The sequence below is a fragment of the Platalea leucorodia genome (genome assembly GCF_965183815.1).
Source record: "Platalea leucorodia genome assembly, chromosome: 2".
Lineage (NCBI taxonomy): Eukaryota > Metazoa > Chordata > Aves > Pelecaniformes > Threskiornithidae > Platalea > Platalea leucorodia.
In genome coordinates this window covers 125821087-125842524 of record NC_138824.1, presented here as the reverse complement: position 1 = coordinate 125842524, position 21438 = coordinate 125821087, and the positions used below count along the sequence as shown (strand labels likewise).

Genomic DNA, 21438 nt, shown 5'->3' with positions numbered 1-21438 from the left:
AGCTTGTGGGCTCCCTCCCATGCATGCATCAGGCAGCCCAGCTCCCCTGCATGACAAGCTGATGCAGCTGGGAGGTGTGAGGAGCCAGTGTCTGCCAGAACAGATTTGCAAGTGAGGGCACCGAAATCTCGAATGACCCCAGTGACAAGCGACTGGAGAGGCTCACAGTGTTTCTTTCCTCCCTGAGCCTCTTGGCAGCCACACTGGCCTCCGTGCAAACCAGGGCTTGTTCACAGCAAGAGCCTAGGGGAAGAAGAGGAAAAGAAATGCATGGGAACTCTTCCAGGACTGCATGGAAAGTGCTGGAGATTATCTTCTAGATTTCCTGCAGTGCTGGGGTTGTTTGGGCGTTGGGACTATGGCTTCTTCCTTGTTGTTTTGATCCATGAATCACAGACTGTCTCATAACACGGAGCATTTCATTAACTGAGATCTTCTAGAGGACCTCTCTGTATTTGAGAACGTAGCAATGAGAGCACTTGTTTGTCGAGAAACGGGATGGTAGTTAATGGTGTATTTTATCTGCCTTTAATGACATGAAGCAGGCAGAAAGTAAGGAGGATGAGTCAGCACAAAATGTTCCCGCTGTATCCCAAGCCCTCACTATCAAAGGTCCTGGGAACCTACCTCTCTTCCTACCTGTATGTCCTGTGCATGTATACACACCATCTAAGTGTCTGAGACCTTCAGCGATACTGCCAATAGCCTTGTATTGCCTGCGAGCAGTGAAATTGTTTACCACAGATCAATATAACTGTAATAACATCTGAAAGACTCAGGCCCCAGTTACCCCTTGTATGTTGTATTCCCAGGCAACACCAGCTATGTTCCCCACTGCTTTCCCATGGCGATTCACCTCGCTCACAGCTCTGCTTTCTTGCCCTAACCCTCTGCATCCCCTTGCTTTTTCTTAATCAACCTTTCATCTGTGTCTCATGTTCTGTGTCTCATTTCCTTATCTATTTCCTTTTCTGCCCTTCTCCTGAAGACTTGTGTCTCACAAACTATCTTCTTTATGCTATTGTTTCTTAATTTTTTGTTGTCTTGCTAGTTCTTCCCCTGTTCTTCATTCTCCTTCCTTCTCTCTTCTTCCCTTTCCTTCCTGCTTGTTGCATCCCCCTGTATATGCCAGCTCATACTGCCTGAAAATTAACTCAGGACCTTCTGCTCCCAAAGCAGTGAAAAAATACAGTCTGCAGGTGAATTTGCCATTTTAATGTAGTTAACATTCCTCCCCTCCTTCAACTGTTCTGCAATTGCAGACTGCTGAGATTAGTGGCGTAAAAGCCCACCAGGATGTTGACATAACCTATAGGCCAGGAAGTAGTTTTAATCAAACCCAGCATCCCATTTGGAATGCCAGACTTAGAAATACAAGGACAGCAGTTTTGAGAGCAGCTGAGAAATAAGGAAATAAGTGTTTGGGGAGAGGGAGTTAGAAAAAACGTTTTTTTCTGTATTATTTCAATACCTTATGGTCAGAAGTTGCAGGATTTTTTTTTTTTTCACCGAGCCCTCGTCTACACAGAGCGCTCAGATGGAGTATTGGTATTGGAGACGTGATAAAAAGGAATTCGATTGGATGGCTGGATTATTAAGAGGGGCTGTTATCCAGTAAAAGTGTCAGAGGACCTCAATCCACGGGGCACGGATGATTACTGTGGATGAATTCCTGGTCCTTGGAGGCCAGGTGGGAGGGCACAACTGTCGCATTTCTCCCCCACCCCCAGTAAAATTTAGAGCAGCCTTGGATGAGCCACTCATAAAAATGTCTGATATGTTGCATGGAAAGCAGTGAACCAAAGAAAGAGTAGAAGAGACCCAAAACTATCTGTTAATCTCTAACTCACAAACTCCACCTCTCTCTGTTTCTCTCCGTCCGCTCTTGCGTTTCTAAAGAGGCAATCTTTGTCAGCATGGGACTGGCATCCACAGATCAGCAGGGCGAGGACAAAGTATCGACAAGCCATTGCAGATGCTTCCAGTGGCAAAGCTGATAAAGAGAAGGTGCTGCAGTAAAAGAGGGGTGACCGCACGCTATGTACTGTGGTGCCAGTCAATATGGCTACTGTCAATACAGTCCAGCATTACAAGCCTCTAATCTGCCAGGAGAGAGAGAAGCGGCCCATTTGCAACCACGATTCGTGCGTGTGAAACCCGCATAAAGCATGCAGTTTGTACGTTATGGTGATGAGAGACAAGGGGAGATTTCTGTCCCCAGCTGGTGATCAGTTTATTCGCTGAAGTATGAGGATTGATAGCACTTGTCACTATTAGCCCAGCTAATATAGCCACAGATGCTACATTTAATCATATAAACTATGCGGCGCAATTGCAGAACAAGGGCCTCTGGCCTGCACCACTGGAAAAGCAAGCGAAGCAGATTCCTAAAGGGCTGGTGGAGAATTGCAATTGTCCTGCACCCTTGTGACAGGAAAAAAGAGGATGTGTCCCACTTCTGCCTGGCAGTCTGTGTAGGGGTATGTGTTTATGTGCATGCACGTGTGTAATTTACTGCGTGCGCATGAGAGAACAGAATGAAAGGATCTTGTGCATGAGATCAAGAGCATGTGTGGGAGAAAGCAGAGCTCCCCTGTGTATAGAAGAAAGGAAAGGAGCGGTTGGGGCAGGAGGATGTGCGCAGTCCCCTTTGGCTGTCTTTCATAGCACCATATTCCTGACAACTGCGTCTTGATATCTGCAGCCAAAAGGAGAGTCAGAGCATTTGAGAAGATGTGGTGCCATCCAGCAGCACAGCTTTGTAAAGCGGGGAGAAGCTTCCACACAACTAAGACCAGAACCCTTCAACAAGGTGTTTGTAGTGCAATGAGGACAAGTTAGGAAAAAAAAAAAAAGAATTTAGGAGGAAGCGTACCAGCCTTTCTCCTTTGCATGGGCAGGAAGCCATGTCGCACGTGGGAGTGGTGTCCACCTGGGTCCAGGCACCAGCTTGTCCTGAAGGCAGCACAGGCACTGAGAGGAGCTTCCCACTTCTCTCAGCTTTGCCCCCTCACTGCCTGGACCAAAGCCATGGGGAAGGATGGGAGGTCAAGAGTAGAAGGAGCAGATGAAAGGATGAGTCAAAAGGGCTGAGACCTGTGCCACCTGGTTATCTCTTGCCAGCCAGCTGTGTTGCAGGAGCCCTGACCTGTGTGCTGATCCCAGCTAGGAGTGAAGGGGAAGAACTTAGTGCTATTACCCTGAAAGGGGAACATTCACTCCCGTTTGGTTGGTTTGGTTTTGAACTAGATCGGTTCCCTTCTCTGGTGCAGAGTAGAGACTGACAAGCACTGGGAGCGTGCCCGGGTTCAGGGAGGGAAGGTTTGGAGTTTCTTAGGGCCCACATCATCGAACGGCAGCCTCACTCCCCTTCTGCTGCTTTTCAGGAGTGTTTGAAACCAGCCATTATAGGTTTTCAGCCAGAAGTGAGGCCTCTTCTCTTGTCCCACCTGCCAAAAGGTGCCTTGTCACAGGCGCGCATGGGGCTGCGTGGATGCAGGCACCGTGCAGCACTTGAGACAGCAGAGGCAAATGATACTCTGAGCTGCAGCCCTCCAAAAAAGAGAGGAAACAGAGGAGCACCCGCTCTCAGGTGATGTGCAGCTCTGCTGCCTGCTCGCGAGACCGCCGGCACACCCCTGCGCTTGTCCTCTCATCCTTCTTTCCCTGTCTGCCAGCCTTCCCCCGTGCACATCCTCACATTAATGCTCCATCATACTTTCAGTCCCACGCTTGCACTCCCACGTGCATTTTTTCCAAAGCCGTACACATGCATACACGCGTGCAGTCTAATTCCCGCGTACTCTTTCACCCACCTGCATTTCCTCTCACATCCCCATGAGCTCTCACGCTGCTCTCCTTATCATGCTTGGCAACTCTCACCCACGCGCCTAGCTGGTATTTGCTCGTGCTCACCACGCTCTCATGTTCTCCGTCTCCAGATGCCCAGCCCTGTAACCCAGCTGTTATTACTTTGGTTCAGTCATGTGTGTGTCCTGTCAGACACACGTCTGCAGGCAAGTGGCCCAGAACAAGAGCGGCATGTATCGGGGTTAAAAATGAATATGCTGGGAATGTCCCTCTTCTCTAAACTCACACCCTGATAATATAGCCCCCAAGGGGAAGTTTTCTGTGTAAAGATAGCTGGTTTGTGACTTTTACCGAAGGAGAGCGTGGGGGAGGAAAGTCCAGCCCAATACCTAGCCCTTCAAATGAAGTGACTTGTCAAGTATGCAACTGTGGCGGAGATCCGAGAAGCAGTAAATTTAGCAGCACTCACTTCCACTGACAGCCTGTCATGTGCTTGAAACATAAATAGTGGTGGAGACAAATCACTGCTGTTTTCCTATTAAGCTTTGGCCCACTGGCCTCCTAGCTTGCCAGCAGCATTTCTACCTGGCCTGCCGGCATGCCTCGTCTCAGGGACGGATGTGCCTCCCTGTTGCAGGCTTTGGGAGAGTCAGAATGGGAATTACCAGGCTGTTATTTCCTCAGGTGTCCTTGGTGTCTGGGTACTTGCTCATCAGCTGATGGATTTCTCGCTCAGGCCATGTGCTGCTGGCACCTCCTCCCTCCACCCAAGGTTGAGGGAACATGGACCCTCTCCCTAGAGGGCTCATGGTTTTCACCCCTGCCCCTAGTTTCTTCCATGTAGCCTGGCAAGGTCATGCTGATGGAGTAAATGAGGCACTGATTTGAATAAGGGAGTAGAGGTGAAGTTTTCCAGTGCACCTGAGTGACTTGCAAGCACAAATGCCATTGAAAGCCACTGGGTCTTGTCCTGTTAAAGCATTTAGTGGCTTTTGGAAACCCTGCTTTCAAACATTAATTATTATATAACCATTTAATAAAACACACCATCAGAAGCTCACATTAATCTTTACAGAGATGAGAGACGTCCCTTAGTGCTCTAAATTGAGGAACCAGGAGCAAATGGATTCAGCACATTTCCCCTTCTTCCCTCTCTCTTATCAATTTTGATTCCTCTTCCCCTCTCTCCTCAAGGAAGATGAAATCATGCTGGTGATGAAGGTGGCCTGCTCTGTGTTGGTTTAATTAGAACAACTGCTGTTTCAGTTACAGTAAAACTCTCACTGGTGTGCAGTTGCAAAGGCACTCTAATGAAACCCCTGCCTCTTCAGGAGCTTTGAGGAAAGGAGCCAATGAGTCCTCAGCATAAAATAGATAGCTTTTCATGCTTTCTCGGGTCTTTGGGCTGCCTTTGGCTCCCATAGGAGCTAGGGGCTCGTGCCAGAGCAAGACGTTTCTCTCCCCAGAGCAGACAAATGCGTTTGGGGAGGGAGGAGGGACGGGGAAGGGAGAGGTAAGTGGATTCCTGTCCATGACGGTAACAGGTGGACACAGAGAAGTGAAGCCCAGTGAGACACTTTTGATCGGCATGGTTGGCCATGGTCTTCTCATGCCAGCAGTGTTACTATTGTTGGATGTTTTCTGTAAGTGTCATGACAAGAAAGGGTATCAGGGAATTGGGATAAAGGCAATGAAATATCTTTTTGGTTTGTCCTCAGACCCCCTCCTAAACTTATGGGGTAACCTGGAAGAAGTCAGAAAGGAGTTGATTTGAAACTGTTTCTTCTATTCATTATTTTCTGCCTTCTCCCTTTCTGGTGAATCCCTCTTTTTCCCATATCCCTTGTGGAGAGGCCCTGCCTCACAGCCATGATTTGCTGCAATAGTGCTGGTGACCAACAGCTGCGCTTGCAATGGTAAGAGTTGCAGCTGGGAGCTAAAAGAGCTCAAAAGCAGGGTCTGTATTTCCTCTCTCCTTGCTTCCCCTGTAGGACTGTACAAGCTGCAATATTAGTCACTGAGCAAATGCCTTCCTCCTTCACAGTCAGTGCCTTGCATGTTTGAGAGAGAGAAGCTCCTTATTCTTTGGAAAGCAAGGGAGTGGCTAACAGCATAGGAATTAAATATCCTGGACTGAAGCAATCATTTATCTGGACCACTACCACTATGAATCAACGGCAGATACCTTAGATGATAATATCACAGGAGCCAGCCCAATTGATCAAAAGTCCCTGCAGCATGTGAGCCCAGACAATATCTTCCCAGCACACCCCACCCTGCTCAAAACCTCTGTGATCCTTGCCTTGATATCTGGCAGTGCTTCATGCCTGCTCAATCCCAAATCCAGCCATTTAGCCTCATCTCCTGATCCCTTGTTGTGCTCCCTGGAGAATATCCCCTTTGCTCCTTCCACCAGCAGCAGATATGGGGGATGGTGTCAGGCAGTCACTGCGCTGGATCTAATTGATAAACATTGCAGCAAGGAGAGTGGTCAACAGAAAAGCAAACAAAATGATTTTTAAAGGAGCTAATCCACCTATACAAATATTGGCGCCAGGCATCACAACACACTGACATGTTTTTGAAAGGGTAAATCTTGCTGAGGGGTGGCTTAACTCTTTGACCTCATTTCCTCGGTTGAAAACTATAGCTGTGTAAAAGATCAGTGGCAAGATCCGGGCTGATACAGAAATCCCGGTCTTTAGGTTTTAGTTGTGAGCTCAGTGTTCAGAGTGGCCTCGCTGAAAACAGGGATGAGCTACAGGAATTGCCATCCTGCAAAAGCACAGGATATTCAGGGGGTGTGTGATCTGGCCATGAAATGTTTGGCTCCAGCTTGTGGAGAAAGAGCCACAGCGATGTGTAAACTTCTAAGGTAATGCTCTTTCCATTTCAAGTAAATTTGGGCCAATTTGTAATTCCTCAAGCCTTCTTCCAAGTTTCAAACATAAAAGGATGGAATTCTATGGGCAAAGTTGAATCTCTGGGGGTCTTTAAATTTGTTTGTAATTTTTAAGTTAGGTTGAAGTTCTGGGTTCATTCTTACCCCCTCATCCCAAGAAGTGTAAGTGGACATAAGACAGAAGGGAACAAACCCATTATATTTAAAAACAAGGAAACATTTTCACGGATGCCTACGAAAGCAAGCCACTTGATTCTTGCACAGTAGTATATTGAGCATGTCTTGCTCTACAGGAGACACAAGACTCTTGTAAGGAACATAACAGGGATTTTTAAAGATACCACCAAGCACAGACCAACCCTAGAGTTCCTGGCACAGTCTGTACCACTGAGTGTGAGGTTTCCCTAAGGTCTGGGACTGACAGAAGGATTTGTGGAATTAAACTAGGAACTACATTGCAGTCCATTGCTGCTCTTCATTGGCAGGACAGAAACGATATGGTTCAGTCAGGCTTCTTGTGGAACTTGCCCCAAATGGGTCTTGTTGCTGTTGATTTTTTCTTTCATCTTGAGTCTGTATGGAAGAACTTGTCTTCAAACTGTATAATGATGATAGCATGAGTGCTTTGTCCAAAATGGGAGAATTTGCAGGGAAAGGAGTACCTGAGGCCAAATGAGAGGAAACCAGCTGACAGAGTCACCAGAGACTGTAACGGTTGACTGCTTACTGTTGTATTTTAATTGCCTTTCATAGTTTTCCATGACATGCAAGAAAATCCAGCTGCCTGCATCAGCTCTCGGCTTGCATTACCTTCCTGTGCTTAACACAGTGGGAAACACACACCAATTGATTCCCCCCTCTTCCACCCCCCGCTGTTCCTCTTGCCAGGGGCAACCACTGGCCATCCTCTTTTTGTAGACGGTGGAGGAAGAGGGCGCAGCTCCCCACAGAGCTGACCACACTGCTGGGAGCGAGAGCTTGGTGTGCTGCTATCGATGCATGCACATCGAATAACCCCTGTGCCTGGGCTGCGATTCTTTGTCGAACCTCCTGTTTTCAACCTCTGTTTTATTAGCTGCTCCAGCATGCTCCCCTCAGCCCTGAGGACGTACCAACTCCTGCCTTCTTAAGACATTCAAAGGTCTGGTGTCATCTCAGTGATTCATTTAGCTGGTGACACCTTCTACCTCACATTATTGTAAAGTAACCTCCAAAAGGCAGCGGGCAGAAATTTGGGCATGCAGAAAGTGCAACTATTGGTTTGTTCATGTTTATATGCCATTTTCTTGGCAGTAGCATTAAGGTTTGATGTTTGGTAGCATAGTCATGACAACTCACATTGCAGCATGCAACATTTAGGGAGTATAATATTGTAGCTGTGACATTAGATGACTTAATTTACCTCATGGCTCATCATTTACTTTACATATTGGTATCACAGCCAAGTTTTGCTCAAGAGCAATTCATCTATCCAAAAAATGCTGTTTCTGTTCATTAAAAAAGTGTTAGCAAATTTGGGTTAAATTCAGTAAGTAATTTTGAAAAAAAAAACGGTAAAAAAAATGTCATTTTCTTTGACATGAAATCATTTTTTTGAAATTATATCTCAAGTGGAGGCAGAACATTAATTCCTTCTTCTGGTTCAGCAAAGAACAGAAGAAAGCCACTGGTCAAACAGAAGGCTTTGACCTGAATCAGGGTTGGAATTTTTTTTCAGGGGCTGGTTCCCTTTCTTTCTTGTGTTCACGTGTGGATTTTGAATGGAAAATCTAATCAGTTGCTGAGATGCAGTGGTATATTGCACACCTGCTCCATGCCCACACTCAGGGTTGTGTGTGAGAGCGTGTGATGACCTTTAGTGGTCATTTATGAATATGAGAGACAAGGGAGTGGAAATTCAGAGATGCAGCAGACCTGCTGCGGCTGCCTCAAGCAGACGGCCCCCGCCGACGTGCACCCATGGCCAGGATGCAAGCTGCATCTGAGCTGTCAGCTCTTGGCTTCCAGCTCCTGGGCAGAGACATCAGCAACGATGAGTCGTCCCAAGTGGTCTCTCCTGCTGGGTTTGGTCAGGGCTGTCCCTCGAGAGGGAGCACAGAGACATCGCTCAGTCTGGGGAGGCTGCTCTCAACCTGGAAGGTTTTGTTTGCATGCTAGATGCGTGGGATTTGGGGAGAAAGTCCCCATGAAAATCGCAGGCTTTCTTAACCCTGGCCGTGCGAGCAGGCGCTCTTGCTGCCCGAGCTGGGGAGCTCCTCGGGCGCAGTCCTTGGCTCGGGAAGCACGGCAGCCAGCTTTGCATGTAAGGAGAAAATGCGATTGCTGATGAGCAAGGTCCCGTGAATGCCAGGGGAAACCATGCCAGGGTGTTTCCTCCTGATCTGACTCATTCTCATTCACGAAGCCAGAGCCAGGCCAGAGCCCTCCCTGGCACTGCACTAGTTTTTTGGTTTATGTGTAATAGCTACAGACCTAAGGGCATGGGAGGCATGAGGCCAGCTTAAACAATAAATACCCTGCTGTGCCTTGCTGCTTAAACAGAGTAATTACTGCCTTACTACATGTGACCCCTGTTCCCGTCCCTCTGGCAGTTGTTATTTCATGGCTTCCTTTATACAAGGGACGTCTGTGCCTCTCTCCGTGCCGTACATCTCTCTCTGCCACCGTCTCGCCTCCCGTCTTTCTCACTCACTCTGTCTCAGTGCGTTTCTCTTTGTCAGTAGCTGACTACCATTTTCTCTTTTTCTCACTGAACAATCTCATTTCATTTGCATTTCCCTCTCCCAGCCACTGTCCCTCTTTTCATCCCCCCCAATTTTTTTTTCCATCTATTTTTTTCTCGCCCTCAAGCTTTCCCCATTTTCACCGCTTCCCATGCCACACTAGTTTTTCTGCCTTCCTTCCTCACTGTAGCATTGTAGCACTAGCTGTCCCTTTGCTCATCCACCATCTGCTGCTCTCCACTGATCTCTTTGCTAAAAACAAGCCTCTTCAACTAAGGGACAGAAAAAAAAATGCCAAGCTCATTGGAATCTGTGATGGCTGAGGAGACGAAGGCTGATAAATGAAAACTTCAAAGTTTTCAATTTAAAAAAAAAAAATCCCAGCTGGAGGTAAAACAAAAAAATTATGTCAAAGGCTCCCTTAGCTATTTTTGTCTTTCAGAAGCCTGTTCCTAGGGAATGTAAGGTGCAGAGGGAAGGAAGAAAGTTAGGTGAGCAAAACCTTAAACAATAAATGGAGAGTGCAGAGAGAACAAAAACTGCAGTTCAGCATTGGAATTTGCTACACACAAAAAAACTTCAAATGGCATTTATTGATTTGCAATCTTTTTTATCCCCTTGCATCTTGTTTTAGGCAGAGGAGGGCCCAGCAAAGATGCATAACCCCTTCTGCTCTCCCCACTTCACAACTACAAAGAGGCTTAGAAGGAAAACAAACACAGAAGCAGGGTATCTCATCTCTTTCTCCACATACCAAATGCAAACAGATACTTTCAGTGGGTCTGAACTTCAGTTTAGTTTAAGACCACAACAGTATTAAAAAAAAAGGGGGGGTGGGGGGGAATTAAAGTAATTTCTGCACAAGAAGGAGCCCAGTGTTGGATGCACAAACAGGAGAGGACAGACCAAAATGTTTCTGCCACTTCTGCAGACTAGCTTCCCCTTTGGAGATGTAAGGAAATAGGGCATGAAGGGAAAGGCCTCTCTGCTAGAGCACGTGGCTGAAATCATTGCTGGTCCCTTGACTACCTGAAAGAGCTGTCTGCACACAGTACAAGTGGGGTTTCATCTGGGTGCGTGTCATTTCTAGAAAAGAAGAGTTTAGCCTTTGAAGAAAGAGTGGTGGTGTGTGGCAGTGCAAGGGGTCTTCTGGGCAGAGGTGGGGAGGACCCGTAAGTACGTGGGGAGGGTGTAAGCCTGCATTTCTGTACACGCAGTGGGATTTATAGATATAAAAATATATAAAATACATAATATATGAAATGTATAATATTATATATATACAAGAGCATAGGCAGGTGTGCATGTCACCAGGGGACAATACGCAGAGCCCATGGGGTTGTACAAGCCTATCTGCAAAGGGTGGGGGGAGAGGGGAGCTTCTTGCCAGCAGGCTAGCATTGCTGAGCAGGTTTGCTGTTTGGGTTCATTATTTACTTTACTGGGTCCAATTAGGAAGCCAGGAGATAGGAAATGTGGCTCAGGCAAGCGGGCCTTCAAAGCCTTCCTCCTGCACACATCAAAGCCGTCTGCCGCAGATCCCTCTGCATAAAGGGCTCTGCCAGCTCCGAGCAGCAGCAAGCGCCTGGCTCACTCTGCTCAGGGTCGTTCCCTGTTGGTTTGATTGTCAAGCCTCCCAGGCTCGTACTCTCTATCTCCAGCCTCCAGAGCAGAAAGCTCCTCTTTCTGATTTACTGGGACAGAGTTAAGGAGCTACAGCTTGGCAAGACAGTGTTTAATGGGGCTGCAGCAACAAACCAACTGAACTATGAACATGTGAAAGGCAAAAAACCTGCAGGGAAGAAGGTTGCCTGGAGTCATGGGAAGGGATGCTTTGGGATGAGAAGAGCAGCGCTGTATGAGGAGTCATCCTCCCCAGGGAAACATGGAAGGCCCCTCACTGGGAAGGAACCAGACAAAACAGCCAGGGGACAACCCATGTCAGCGGGGAAGGTTTGGCAGTAGGGTCAGGATTTTGTCCCTGGATAACACGCTCAAGGCGAATGTCTTCTCTTAATGGGAATGGAGTGGCTTGCTTGCCAGGAGCTGGCAGTCCCTCTCCTCACCTAATAGAATATGTTGATTGTTATTGGTACCAAAGAGCGTTGTCCAAGCCTTCTCCTTCCCCACTTTGATAAACTGCATAGTGACAGCCATCAGCTCGCTGCCAGAGCTGGCTTCTGCACAGAAACAACTGTAAATTTGCTCGGCGTATAAAGCTCTGTTCCTGCTCCCCGTGCCCCCCTTTCTCTTAGAGGTTAGAGTTGTATGACTCACCTAATATGGCTGCCAAGGTGAATTAGTGAAAACATCTCTACAGCTCTGTGCAAGATACCACAACCTGACATTTTTCTAACATACTGTGATATACATCTTTCCTCTCCCTGGTCTGTACTATGGCACCTCGATTTTATATAAGTGCTTTTTGTTAGAAATGGTTAATGTACTCTTACAGGAGACGAGGCTGCAAGCAAAAGGGTCTGTCTTGCAAGTGAGAGTAGCTGAGTTCTTGTAGCAAAATGTTGATGCCCAGGGTTGAAACAGGTCACCAGTGCAGGGACAGAAACAGTGCTACCACTATTTCAGCAAGAGACTGTCACAGAAACTTTTCCTGAAGTGTTATGCTCATATCTGTGTCCTGGAGCTGGGGAATGAGGAGCTGAATAGGCCTATTGATGTCTTTGTCATGCCCTTTAAAACAGAAGTCCTCCCTTTCACTCATTCCCAGAGAGCTCCACTGGGCAAACCAGCAGCTCATCATCCCTTGGGAAGTGTTGTGTGTAGCTGTGAAAGCTCTGCTGCTGGACATGGTACACGGTTGAGACTTTAAGTGCATGTAAGTATGCAGGGGAGAAGCTGAAAAACATCTTCCCTTAGGAAAGTATGTACCCTTTTAGAATACTTTGGAGATCCATTGATGTGGTTCTCTGACAGACAGACTTAACAGCACCCTTAATGAGGGTGCCACTCCATTAGAGCTGGTTAAGTCACCCTCAACCCTCTTTTCATTACGGTGACAGTCTTGTGACAAGGGCAAATTGCAGGAGAAGCAAGTCCCACTTGGAATGAGCCCTGTGTATAAACAAGGCAGAATTGCAGAGCAAATCATTTGCAAAGCAGAGGCAAATTACGTTTTAACCTTTTCTTTGTGAGTCTTTCCCTGATGTCTGATTAACTTTCCAGTCAACTGGCTGACCTACCAACTGGGAGTGCTGCTGTGAAAGGAGAGGAGTGTTGGTTGTCAGCTCAAATTGGGGGTGGGATTTTCAAAGAGCATTATTAGCAGGTAGCAGTATGTGATAAGAAGATCCAGGAATTAAAAGAGCTCGCAACCAAAAATGAATCATGCTATGGCAAAACGACAAACAATGTATTGGCTGTATGGACGGCAGCACAGCACAGAAGTTGCAATGCAATCCTTCATCTGCGTTCAGCCATGGTAACACCTTGTCTGAAATGCTGTGTTTGGTTTGGGGCGTTGCACTTCCAGAAAAATGTGAACTTGTCAGAGAGGTCTAAAAGGAAAGAACAAGAATGATCAAGGGTCTGAAAAACCTCACCTACAGAGGAAGGTTGACAGACCTGGCAATATTCAGACAAAAAAAAAAAAAAATTATGACAACTGAGGGAGGAACATAAGTGATTTAAAAGTTGATAAAAGGCTATTGCAGAGAAGGAGGGAATGATTTGTTCTTTTTGTCTATAGTGGCTAAGACAAAAATAATAGCTTTAAATTGCAGCAAGGGAGGCTCAGGTCAAACTTCAGGGAAACTGCTCCAGTGGTAAGGACAGTGAAGCATGGGAACAAATCATCTGGAGTGGCTGCAGAGGCTCTGCCGCAGGAGGGCAGAGGATGGCTGACTCCCTGACATGCCCCATGTGCCCTGCCTTGAGGTTGGGGAATGGGCTAGATGGCAACTGAAGTCCCTTCCAGTACTATGAGTCACCTAACTCTGGTCCTACAGGAGTTAAGATTCCCTAACATATTCACGAGTCACAGCGATAAAAAGCACTTCTGAAAATCCCACCCTGCTTCATTCACTGACTCTCCAGAGCATCAGCCCCAATATATAGCAGAGGATTGAGAGCCGTGTCCCAGAGCACTGGGTGGGCAGCAGGAGCCAGCTTTGCCTCCGTACCTTGTAAAATACACTGCTGCCATGCAGTAAGGCCCTTCAGCAGAAATGTTAGGGGATGCAAAAATCTGCATCAAAGTAGTTGTAAGCTTTAGACATAGCAATGAGATTTCCACTCACCTGAACATCTGGTCAGAGCTGGAAAAGGGACTGCTGGTTAGCCCTGCTGAAAGATAGGGGAAACCTTGTCTTTGCGTGAGTTTAATAGGTACACTGCTGTTTTCATGCTGAGTCTCTGTGACGGGGAGTGGTTTTCCCCTAGAATGATTCTGAAAATTGCTGGAGAAAAAAAAATAAAAAAGGCAAAAATAATTGTGTAAGGGACAGAGTTCTGAGCAGATTTTGAAGTTGCTGAAGGCCCTATCTCTGATGCAGAAGGGAAATGCGCGCAGCTGGCATCCCCAGCCTGACCTGGCCAACACGCTGCAGCAAGCCTGTGCCTGTGTGGTGGGATTCATTGCAGGTGGCTCCACGGGAACTTTAGCTCCAGAGACAGGGCTTACCCACTGCTTTCACACAGTGCCGCAGGGCCAAGGACAACAGCCCCGTCCTCGCAGGCACTATTTGAACTCCATCAAACAACTCTAAGCACTTACACGCAGTGGGCAGGGTTTCAGAAGTGCTTGGCACCTATTGAGCAGAAAATGTCTTCTGGGCAGAGAGTTGCTTTGGAAAATCTGACCGCTCTCTGAAGAACCTGAATGGGAGCCCTTGTGAGCTGACCTTTTTTTTTTTTTTTTTTGAAATCTGGCTTTTACCCTTTGAGGGTTGGGGAACACTTTCTCTAAACACACACAGGCACGCAACTGGGGCTTGTGGCTCTGCATGCTGCAGACCAGTGCTTGCAGCCCTCTCAGAGGAGGGAAGCATCTCCCTTTACACTGCTGCCAATGTGGTTCAGATTCTTTCCAGGAAGAGAAAGAATTCTTTGCTTTCTGAAGGAATAGATATACCAATCCTAGTATTTCATGCTTCCCTGGCACCTTTCATCCAGCGATTCTAATGTGTTTTACATGGGTTAACCTCACCGCCCTTCTCTGACCAGGAGGTGGTGGGAAAGGGGGGCTATTAGCCGCAGTTCACAGAGGGAGAGCAAGGGAGTGACTCACCCAAGGTCATACAGTGAATTAAAAGCAAGGCCACAGACCTCCCCTGATTCCTGCCCCCGGCTGTCACCCCGATGCTCAAGTCATTGCTTTCAAAACTGTGTTAGCGAGGCAGCACGGTTTAAGTATGTCATTTCATATGTACAGTAGATCAGGGATTCGTGATGATTATTGGTCTCCACGGATCAAATTACACTTTGTTTCTCTCCGTTTGGCTGTGTTTAACGGTAGCTCGCTCTGATCGATGGCACTTCAGGGTGGTGGTTGCTCTGAGAGACAGAAAGACATTTTTCACAGTTTTGCAGTGGAGAAAAGGGTGCTGACAATACACCACGACATCGGAGGACAGAGCTAGCCCTGAACCAGCCCATCGGCCACAGGCTGGCTAACCTTCCCTGGTACGCTGCCATCACACCAGTGAACTTACTCCAGTTTCATGTGGTGGAGATTTTGCTTCTTGGCCTGGGCAGCCTGTGAGATACAACGCTTTGGTATCATTTGTATGCTTCCTTTCAGATTTTCAGAACCCAAGTTTTCCATAACTAAATAAAATGCTAGTATTTTGCTGATATGGCTTCTGAAATAGTTTTTTAAATCGCTTATGACTGTTGTTTATTTGCAGAATCCCTATTGTGATTGTTCCTCCATAGCAATTAAGCAGAAGGCTTCCCAAATCTGAATGCCTAACAGAGCTACCATCTGTATTTTTCTGTCCTACCAGGCAGAGAGTTTGAAGGCGAGGAAGAGTATCTGGAGATCCTAGGGATCACGCGAGAGCAATCGGGCAAATACGAATGCAAAGCTGCCAACGAGGTTGCTTCAGCAGACGTCAAGCAAGTCCGGGTCACTGTGAACTGTGAGTACATCGCAACTGGAGCGGGTCAACGGGGAGAGCTTTGCCCATGGGCAGGGGGGACTTTAGGATAAATAGAGAAGCCTTTCTGGGTTTATATTATATGATCTGAAATGGGGGGGGGACACACACGCTGAGGAAACTATGTGCAATCAGTCACTTATCACAGAGTATAGTTTATGCTTTAAACCTGGTAATATTTAAGAAAAGAGAGAGAGAGAGAAAGAGAGGAGCTGTGAGTTGCCCGTGTCTCTCCCCTCAGAAACGCTGGTGATGCCTTGTTTTTAGTCATTGATATTCGGGAGAACAGTAGCGTGAAGAGAAGCTTCAGCAAGGCAGCAAGGAGAGATAAGGGAGGGTTCAGCCAGCTCAGAGCAAACACACGCCTGCCTGCACCCAGCCATCTCAGCAGTGCCTACATGGGTATCACAGCCCAGGGGCCTGGGGGGACGTGTGGTAGAGGCATGTGTTAATGAGAGGGGGCAAAAACTTGACTTTTATGCCGGTTTCAAGTCATTAGCATGAAGCCCTCTCTAAGAGACCCTCCACACATCAGTGCAATACAGACAGGGGCTTGACCAAAGGACACGGCAATCCACCTAAAAGCACCGAGAGGCACAGTTAGCTGAGTTAATGTGACACAAGATATTTCAGACTGCCATTACTCTTATAATCCTACATGTGTATGTGTCCACCTCCATATTTGTATGGCTCATATTTGGCACTGGAGTGCTTTAAAGTGAATATCCCCATCTACCTGCTCTGCTTCCTTGCTTGGAGGCTAATACCTCTGCAGCAGGAATGGATGAATGGGAGGTATATCCTCTCCTGACCTTCTTCAGTTTACACACCAGAATATTAACTTAAACTGAAATTGGAGATGGTTACAGACATGTTTCAGGGTGCATATGCATGGCCTTCATTCACAAATAGGACTCTCGGGGAGTGCGTTGGGGCAGAGAGCTGATGGCAGCAAGTGTTTCAGCCCATCCCTGTCTAAATTGCCACCACAGGTGATTTTAGCACCTTTTAATACCATTCTTGCTCTTTGTCTCTTTCTTTCCCTTTGGGCCATCACATCAGATCAACTCGCCTGTCTTGCTTAGAAGTCAAGGTTATAGGCTCCCTGCAGCATCTTCAGAATCCACAGAGTTTTTTATAATTCCCTCAGAAACTGGGTGGCAGTGGTTTAATACTGGCTGCTTCATGGGCCAAATTTGGCATTAATGTGAAACTGTTGTAGCAGATTTTCTGCACTAAAACTGTTGAGGGTTTTTTCCTGTCAAAACCAGCTGAGTTTGTAAACGTGAGACATTCCATGAGAACCAATTAATATTTTCAAATATTTCTGTGAAACATAATTTCAATGATGCTTTTAACATGGTTGAAACAGATTGCTTGTATAAAGTCAGAATGTTTGATTTTGACTTAGTTTCAACTCATAATAACTATGCTACAGTTAGATCTTAAACATTTTACTGTTGGAATATATAAAAATATAATGTGATAGAGTATTGTAATATTATTAGATGGCCTAATTTGTAACATAAACAACTTATAAATTCCTTCAGGACAGATCTTTTCTTTCGAAACAAAGGAAAAATATCTAAGAGGTTGTGAGGGCCATGCACAGGAAAAAAAATCAGTCCTTTTTGGGGAATGAAAGCTAGACGTTTGCATACATCTTTCCTTATCTTACTTCCTTAAACTATACCACAAGCAGCAGAAAGTGGGAAAGCTACAGTAAGTTTGAAAAATGGGACCTGCCCAACCTCAGGAGCTTCCTGGCCATCTCTTATCATCTGCCTGCACTGTGGAGCACGTAGCTTGTCAGCCTGGACTGCAGGGGAGAGCATCCTCGCTTTGCTTTGGTCTCACACTACCACCTTCAGGCTTCCCAAGTAATGGCCCTTGCACATCCCAGGCAGGGAAACTGAGGCCTGAGGAAGACTGAGGGGAAAACAGCTAAAGGGAACCCACTCCTGGCTTCCCCAGCAGCAAAGAGCTAAACACAGAGCGGCTGCTTTCTGAGTGCAATGGGCTGGTTTGTTCAGGGCCACCGCCTGCCCCTTCTCCTGGGCGAGCACTGCGGCAAGCAGACTGCCCTTTGCTAAGCGGGCAGCCTTGGGGCCAGCAGTGCCTTAACAAAAGCGGTGGCAGAGGTACGGCCTGTCCACCCGTCTGGGCCCTGTCCTTTAAAAAAGCCGAAGGGGGTGGCTAAGGCAGGGACTGCTCAGAGCGAGGGGCTGGGCTCCCTGGCAGCATCGCGGGGAGCGCACGCCTGCCAGGGTCATTTTCTAGGCCCACAGAAAGGTGCTTGTTCATTTTGTGACTCATCTCTTGCGCTGGAATCAGTGAAATGGAAAAGGTTTGCCTCGCTGCAGATGGCAAGAAGATATACTGCTCGAACCAAAAAATCGAAGTAGGATGCTTAAAAAATCACCTTCACTATCCTTTTATTACCCCTCCTCCTTTCCAAATTAAAATATTTACATGAACCCACAGCCTTTGAATGTAGGATCCTATTTATGTACACTTATTAATATTTATGATGTTAGAGGGCGCACTGCAATATCCCTAAAGCCCTGCATAAAATCCCGATTAAAGTCAGAAAAGGGATCACATTGAGATGGCTAATATGTTCACAAACAAACTTCTTTCCATACATTTTCCAGACAGAATTATTTTTTTCTTTGACTGACACAATCCATTTTGATTCTTTTTTTGGCCTTTCAGTGCTGGGACGGATACAGATGGCGGAGCTGTACTCTGTACACGCAGAGTATGCTTTACGGTAACTTGAGTCTCAGCAAAGTAGCTGTCTAAGTTGCAGCCCCGTAATCTCAGGGTATGCAAGTATTAGTGATGAGAGACAAGGCACTTATTCCCTGATCCCTCTCAGCAGCCAGGTGGAAATAATTCTGTCTTTTAACATGTAAAGCTTGTCGCTTAACATTTTGAACATGGGGCTGGGACTGAAGATGCCGGTGACTACCCTGCCTGGCGCCCAGCCAGCACTGAGACCTAGCTCCATCAGAGCACACAGATATGTTTCCCAAGTTTTGTTTGCCCGTGGCACAACTCTCAGGCTTCAAAGCAAGCAGCGGTGGGAGCACCGTGCTGGGCTCAGGGCAAGCTTCACACAGAGCAATCACGAGCAAAGCCCTCTTGGAGCCTGTGACAAAGCACGAAGTCCAGGAAGGTTTGGGCAGGATTTGTAACCTTAGACATCTAAGGCAATTGTCTCAACAAGTGGTCTGGCTCTCAAAGTTGCACCCACAGCTCCTGCTAAAGCTCTTCCCTTTTAAGCTGTGAATGTATTTCTGTCTCATACATGTTGCCTCAGTCCTTTCCTTTCTTGTTATGGTTTTCACATTAGACACAGAGGTTGTATGGAAAATAATTTTCATGCTAGTGTTAAATTCCTACTTTATTCCTTTTACTTTTGCTGTCTTCCTTTACCCTTGATGAAGTCTTTCTCTCATCTTCTTCTCTCTGATGGGCCCATGTGAACTAGACAACCACAGGTAAATATTCATAAATTACAGAAGTCCGTCATTAACCTTAACTCTGCCTGTGTATGCCTACGCATTTATGACAGAACTTTATTCAGTGTTGCTGAAGAGAAGCACGCGTAAGGACTGATGCTAATGCAGTGTATTAGGGAGAGTTCAAGGAGCAGGTATTCTCCAGAGGAGCCGGGGGGGAGGCAGGAGCCACAGCAAGCAGCAGTCGTGGCCTGAATGGTTTGCATGAGGAACCAGCCCTGACATAGTTTCAGTGTTTTGTTCCACCTGGAAGTGTGTGAAGTGACCATGTGTTTCCCTCCTGCAGACCCTCCCACCATCACAGAGTCCAAGAGCAATGAAGCGGCCACGGGACGACAAGCCTTACTCCGGTGCGAGGCGTCAGCAGTGCCCACACCTGATTTCGAGTGGTACAGAGATGATACCAGGTAAGACCCTTAACTTACCTCTTCCCTTCTCTCCTTTTCAGTCCACTCAACAGAGGATCCTTAGAGAATCACCTGTTATCCTCCCCAACTCTTCTCCTCAAACAAATTACTCTTCACAAACCATATGAGTCACGATGGTGCCATCAGACTCGGCAGAGCCAGCATGGTCAGGGCTGGAGGAGGCAATCTCTCTCTGTGCTGGGGATGCTGAAGGAAGCGCAGAGGATGGAGCTCTTGCCTTTAAGTCAGTTATGGGCCAATACACAATTAAGGCATCAATAGTGCTGTCTTCCTGATGATGTTCGTGCATTAAATAGCCCATGATACAGACAAAAAAATAGGCAGTGTTAGTCTCCAAGTAGGTAATGCCACTCTAGGTGCCTTCATCTAGGGGAAGGAGCTGCTGAGGTGTAAGATTCCCCCATCTGTGTGACCTGAGCCAGCCAGATTAGCATATGAGAGAAAATGAGAAGAGAAACGGGATCTGTCCCTTATACCTGAGCATTTACCTGGCATTAAGAAGGTTGTGTTATTACCCTAGTTTTTAACCTGACCAATGTGCACAGGCTCAAGGTGGCTCAGCTTTGGTATAAGCACATATTGGAACACATGAATTGGTGTGTTTCACTAAAAACCTTTTGTTCAAGTACGGACTAGCCCTCAGCTGGCCATGGTGTGTTCATTTCCAAGTGTTAGTCAGTGCTGGGTAGAGGTTTCCTCCCTTTCCCTCGTTTTTTCTTGCTTCTCTACTGCTTTACTGGTGGCATTTCACCCCACTGTGCTCCTTCTTCCTTTCATTCCCTCCTCCTGCTTTCCATCAATGACTTCTTTGGTCTCTTTCTTCTCACATCTCCTTCCTGCCTCCCTCCATCCCCACCTGCCAGCTGGGCTGAATGACTTTGCTTTACTGCCTGCCGGGCAGTGATTTCTTTCCCAATACGCAACTGCCATTGCACTGCACACCTCTTCTCCTGTCTTCCCAGGATAAACAGCGCCAATGGTCTGGAGATAAAGAGCACGGGGAGCCAGTCTCTGCTGATGGTGGCCAACGTCACTGAGGAACACTACGGGAACTACACCTGCGTGGCTGCCAACAAGCTGGGAGTCACAAACGCCAGCCTATACCTTTACAGTAAGTATGGGAGAGGGCGAAGGGAGGTCCAGATCGCTCTCGCAAAGACCAGGCTATGTAGGAAGCAGACGGTGACCAAAACTCAGGAAAGCATCCACTTGCCACCCCCACCCCCTCAAATCTCCAGCCACGAACTGGCTTTCAGCGCCCTGCTTCAGATACCTACGTGTTCATACTTGCCGTGAGACACAAACACAGCTGAATTAAAAGGTTTACAGTCAAGCCCTTTGACTGACTTTGTTTGCTGAAGTCAGATTTTGTTCAAATAATAAAAACATGTTTGTTTTAAGGCTTGAAACAAGAAAACCTTTAGAATGACAGCCCCTTTAATAAGGAGACAGAAGGCCAGGGCTCGGAGGGTCCGTGACAGCTGAGAAATGACAAGTAATTCAGAGAGATGGAGAGAACTAGCCACTGAGCCTGAGGAGAACAAGAGAGAGTCAAGAAAAAGAGAAATTAGTTTGAAAATGGAAGGGAAAGAAGTGGGAAAAGACAGAATGATTTAAAGGGGCATACCATAGGGAACATGGGGGAAAAGGTAATCAGCAGATGAAATATGGAATAAAATTCCTTGGATCTCATTCTGCTACCTCTCAGTTACTGAGTTTGTCGTAGTAAGCGTAAAGAGACAGAAGTTGGGGCTAGACCAAACTCCAGAGCAGAGTTACCTGCTGGTTCTGAACTTTGCAGCTGATTCAAACCTGACCCTAAACAGAGCCCCTGCCCCTCACCTACCACCCACGCACACGTACAAACTGTGGCGTATTCAAAACGCAGTTCCCAATTCCAAGTCCAAAACTTGGGCTCGGCTTGGACCATGT

At 47.0% G+C, this 21438-nt stretch overlaps 1 protein-coding gene across 3 annotated transcripts in view; it reads left to right on the top strand.

Moving 5' to 3' along the window:
• LSAMP (limbic system associated membrane protein) overlaps positions 1 to 21438 on the top strand; it is a gene marked incomplete at both ends in the record, with an annotated part of 319707 nt that overhangs the window by 268124 nt on the left and 30145 nt on the right. For all 3 annotated transcript variants that reach the window (XM_082337973.1, XM_082337975.1, XM_082337974.1), the window contains 3 exons: positions 15399 to 15533; positions 19365 to 19485; positions 20469 to 20617. In XM_082337973.1, coding sequence (XP_082194099.1) covers positions 15399 to 15533; positions 19365 to 19485; positions 20469 to 20617 — 405 coding nt within the window. The remainder of the gene's footprint in view (positions 1 to 15398; positions 15534 to 19364; positions 19486 to 20468; positions 20618 to 21438) is intronic.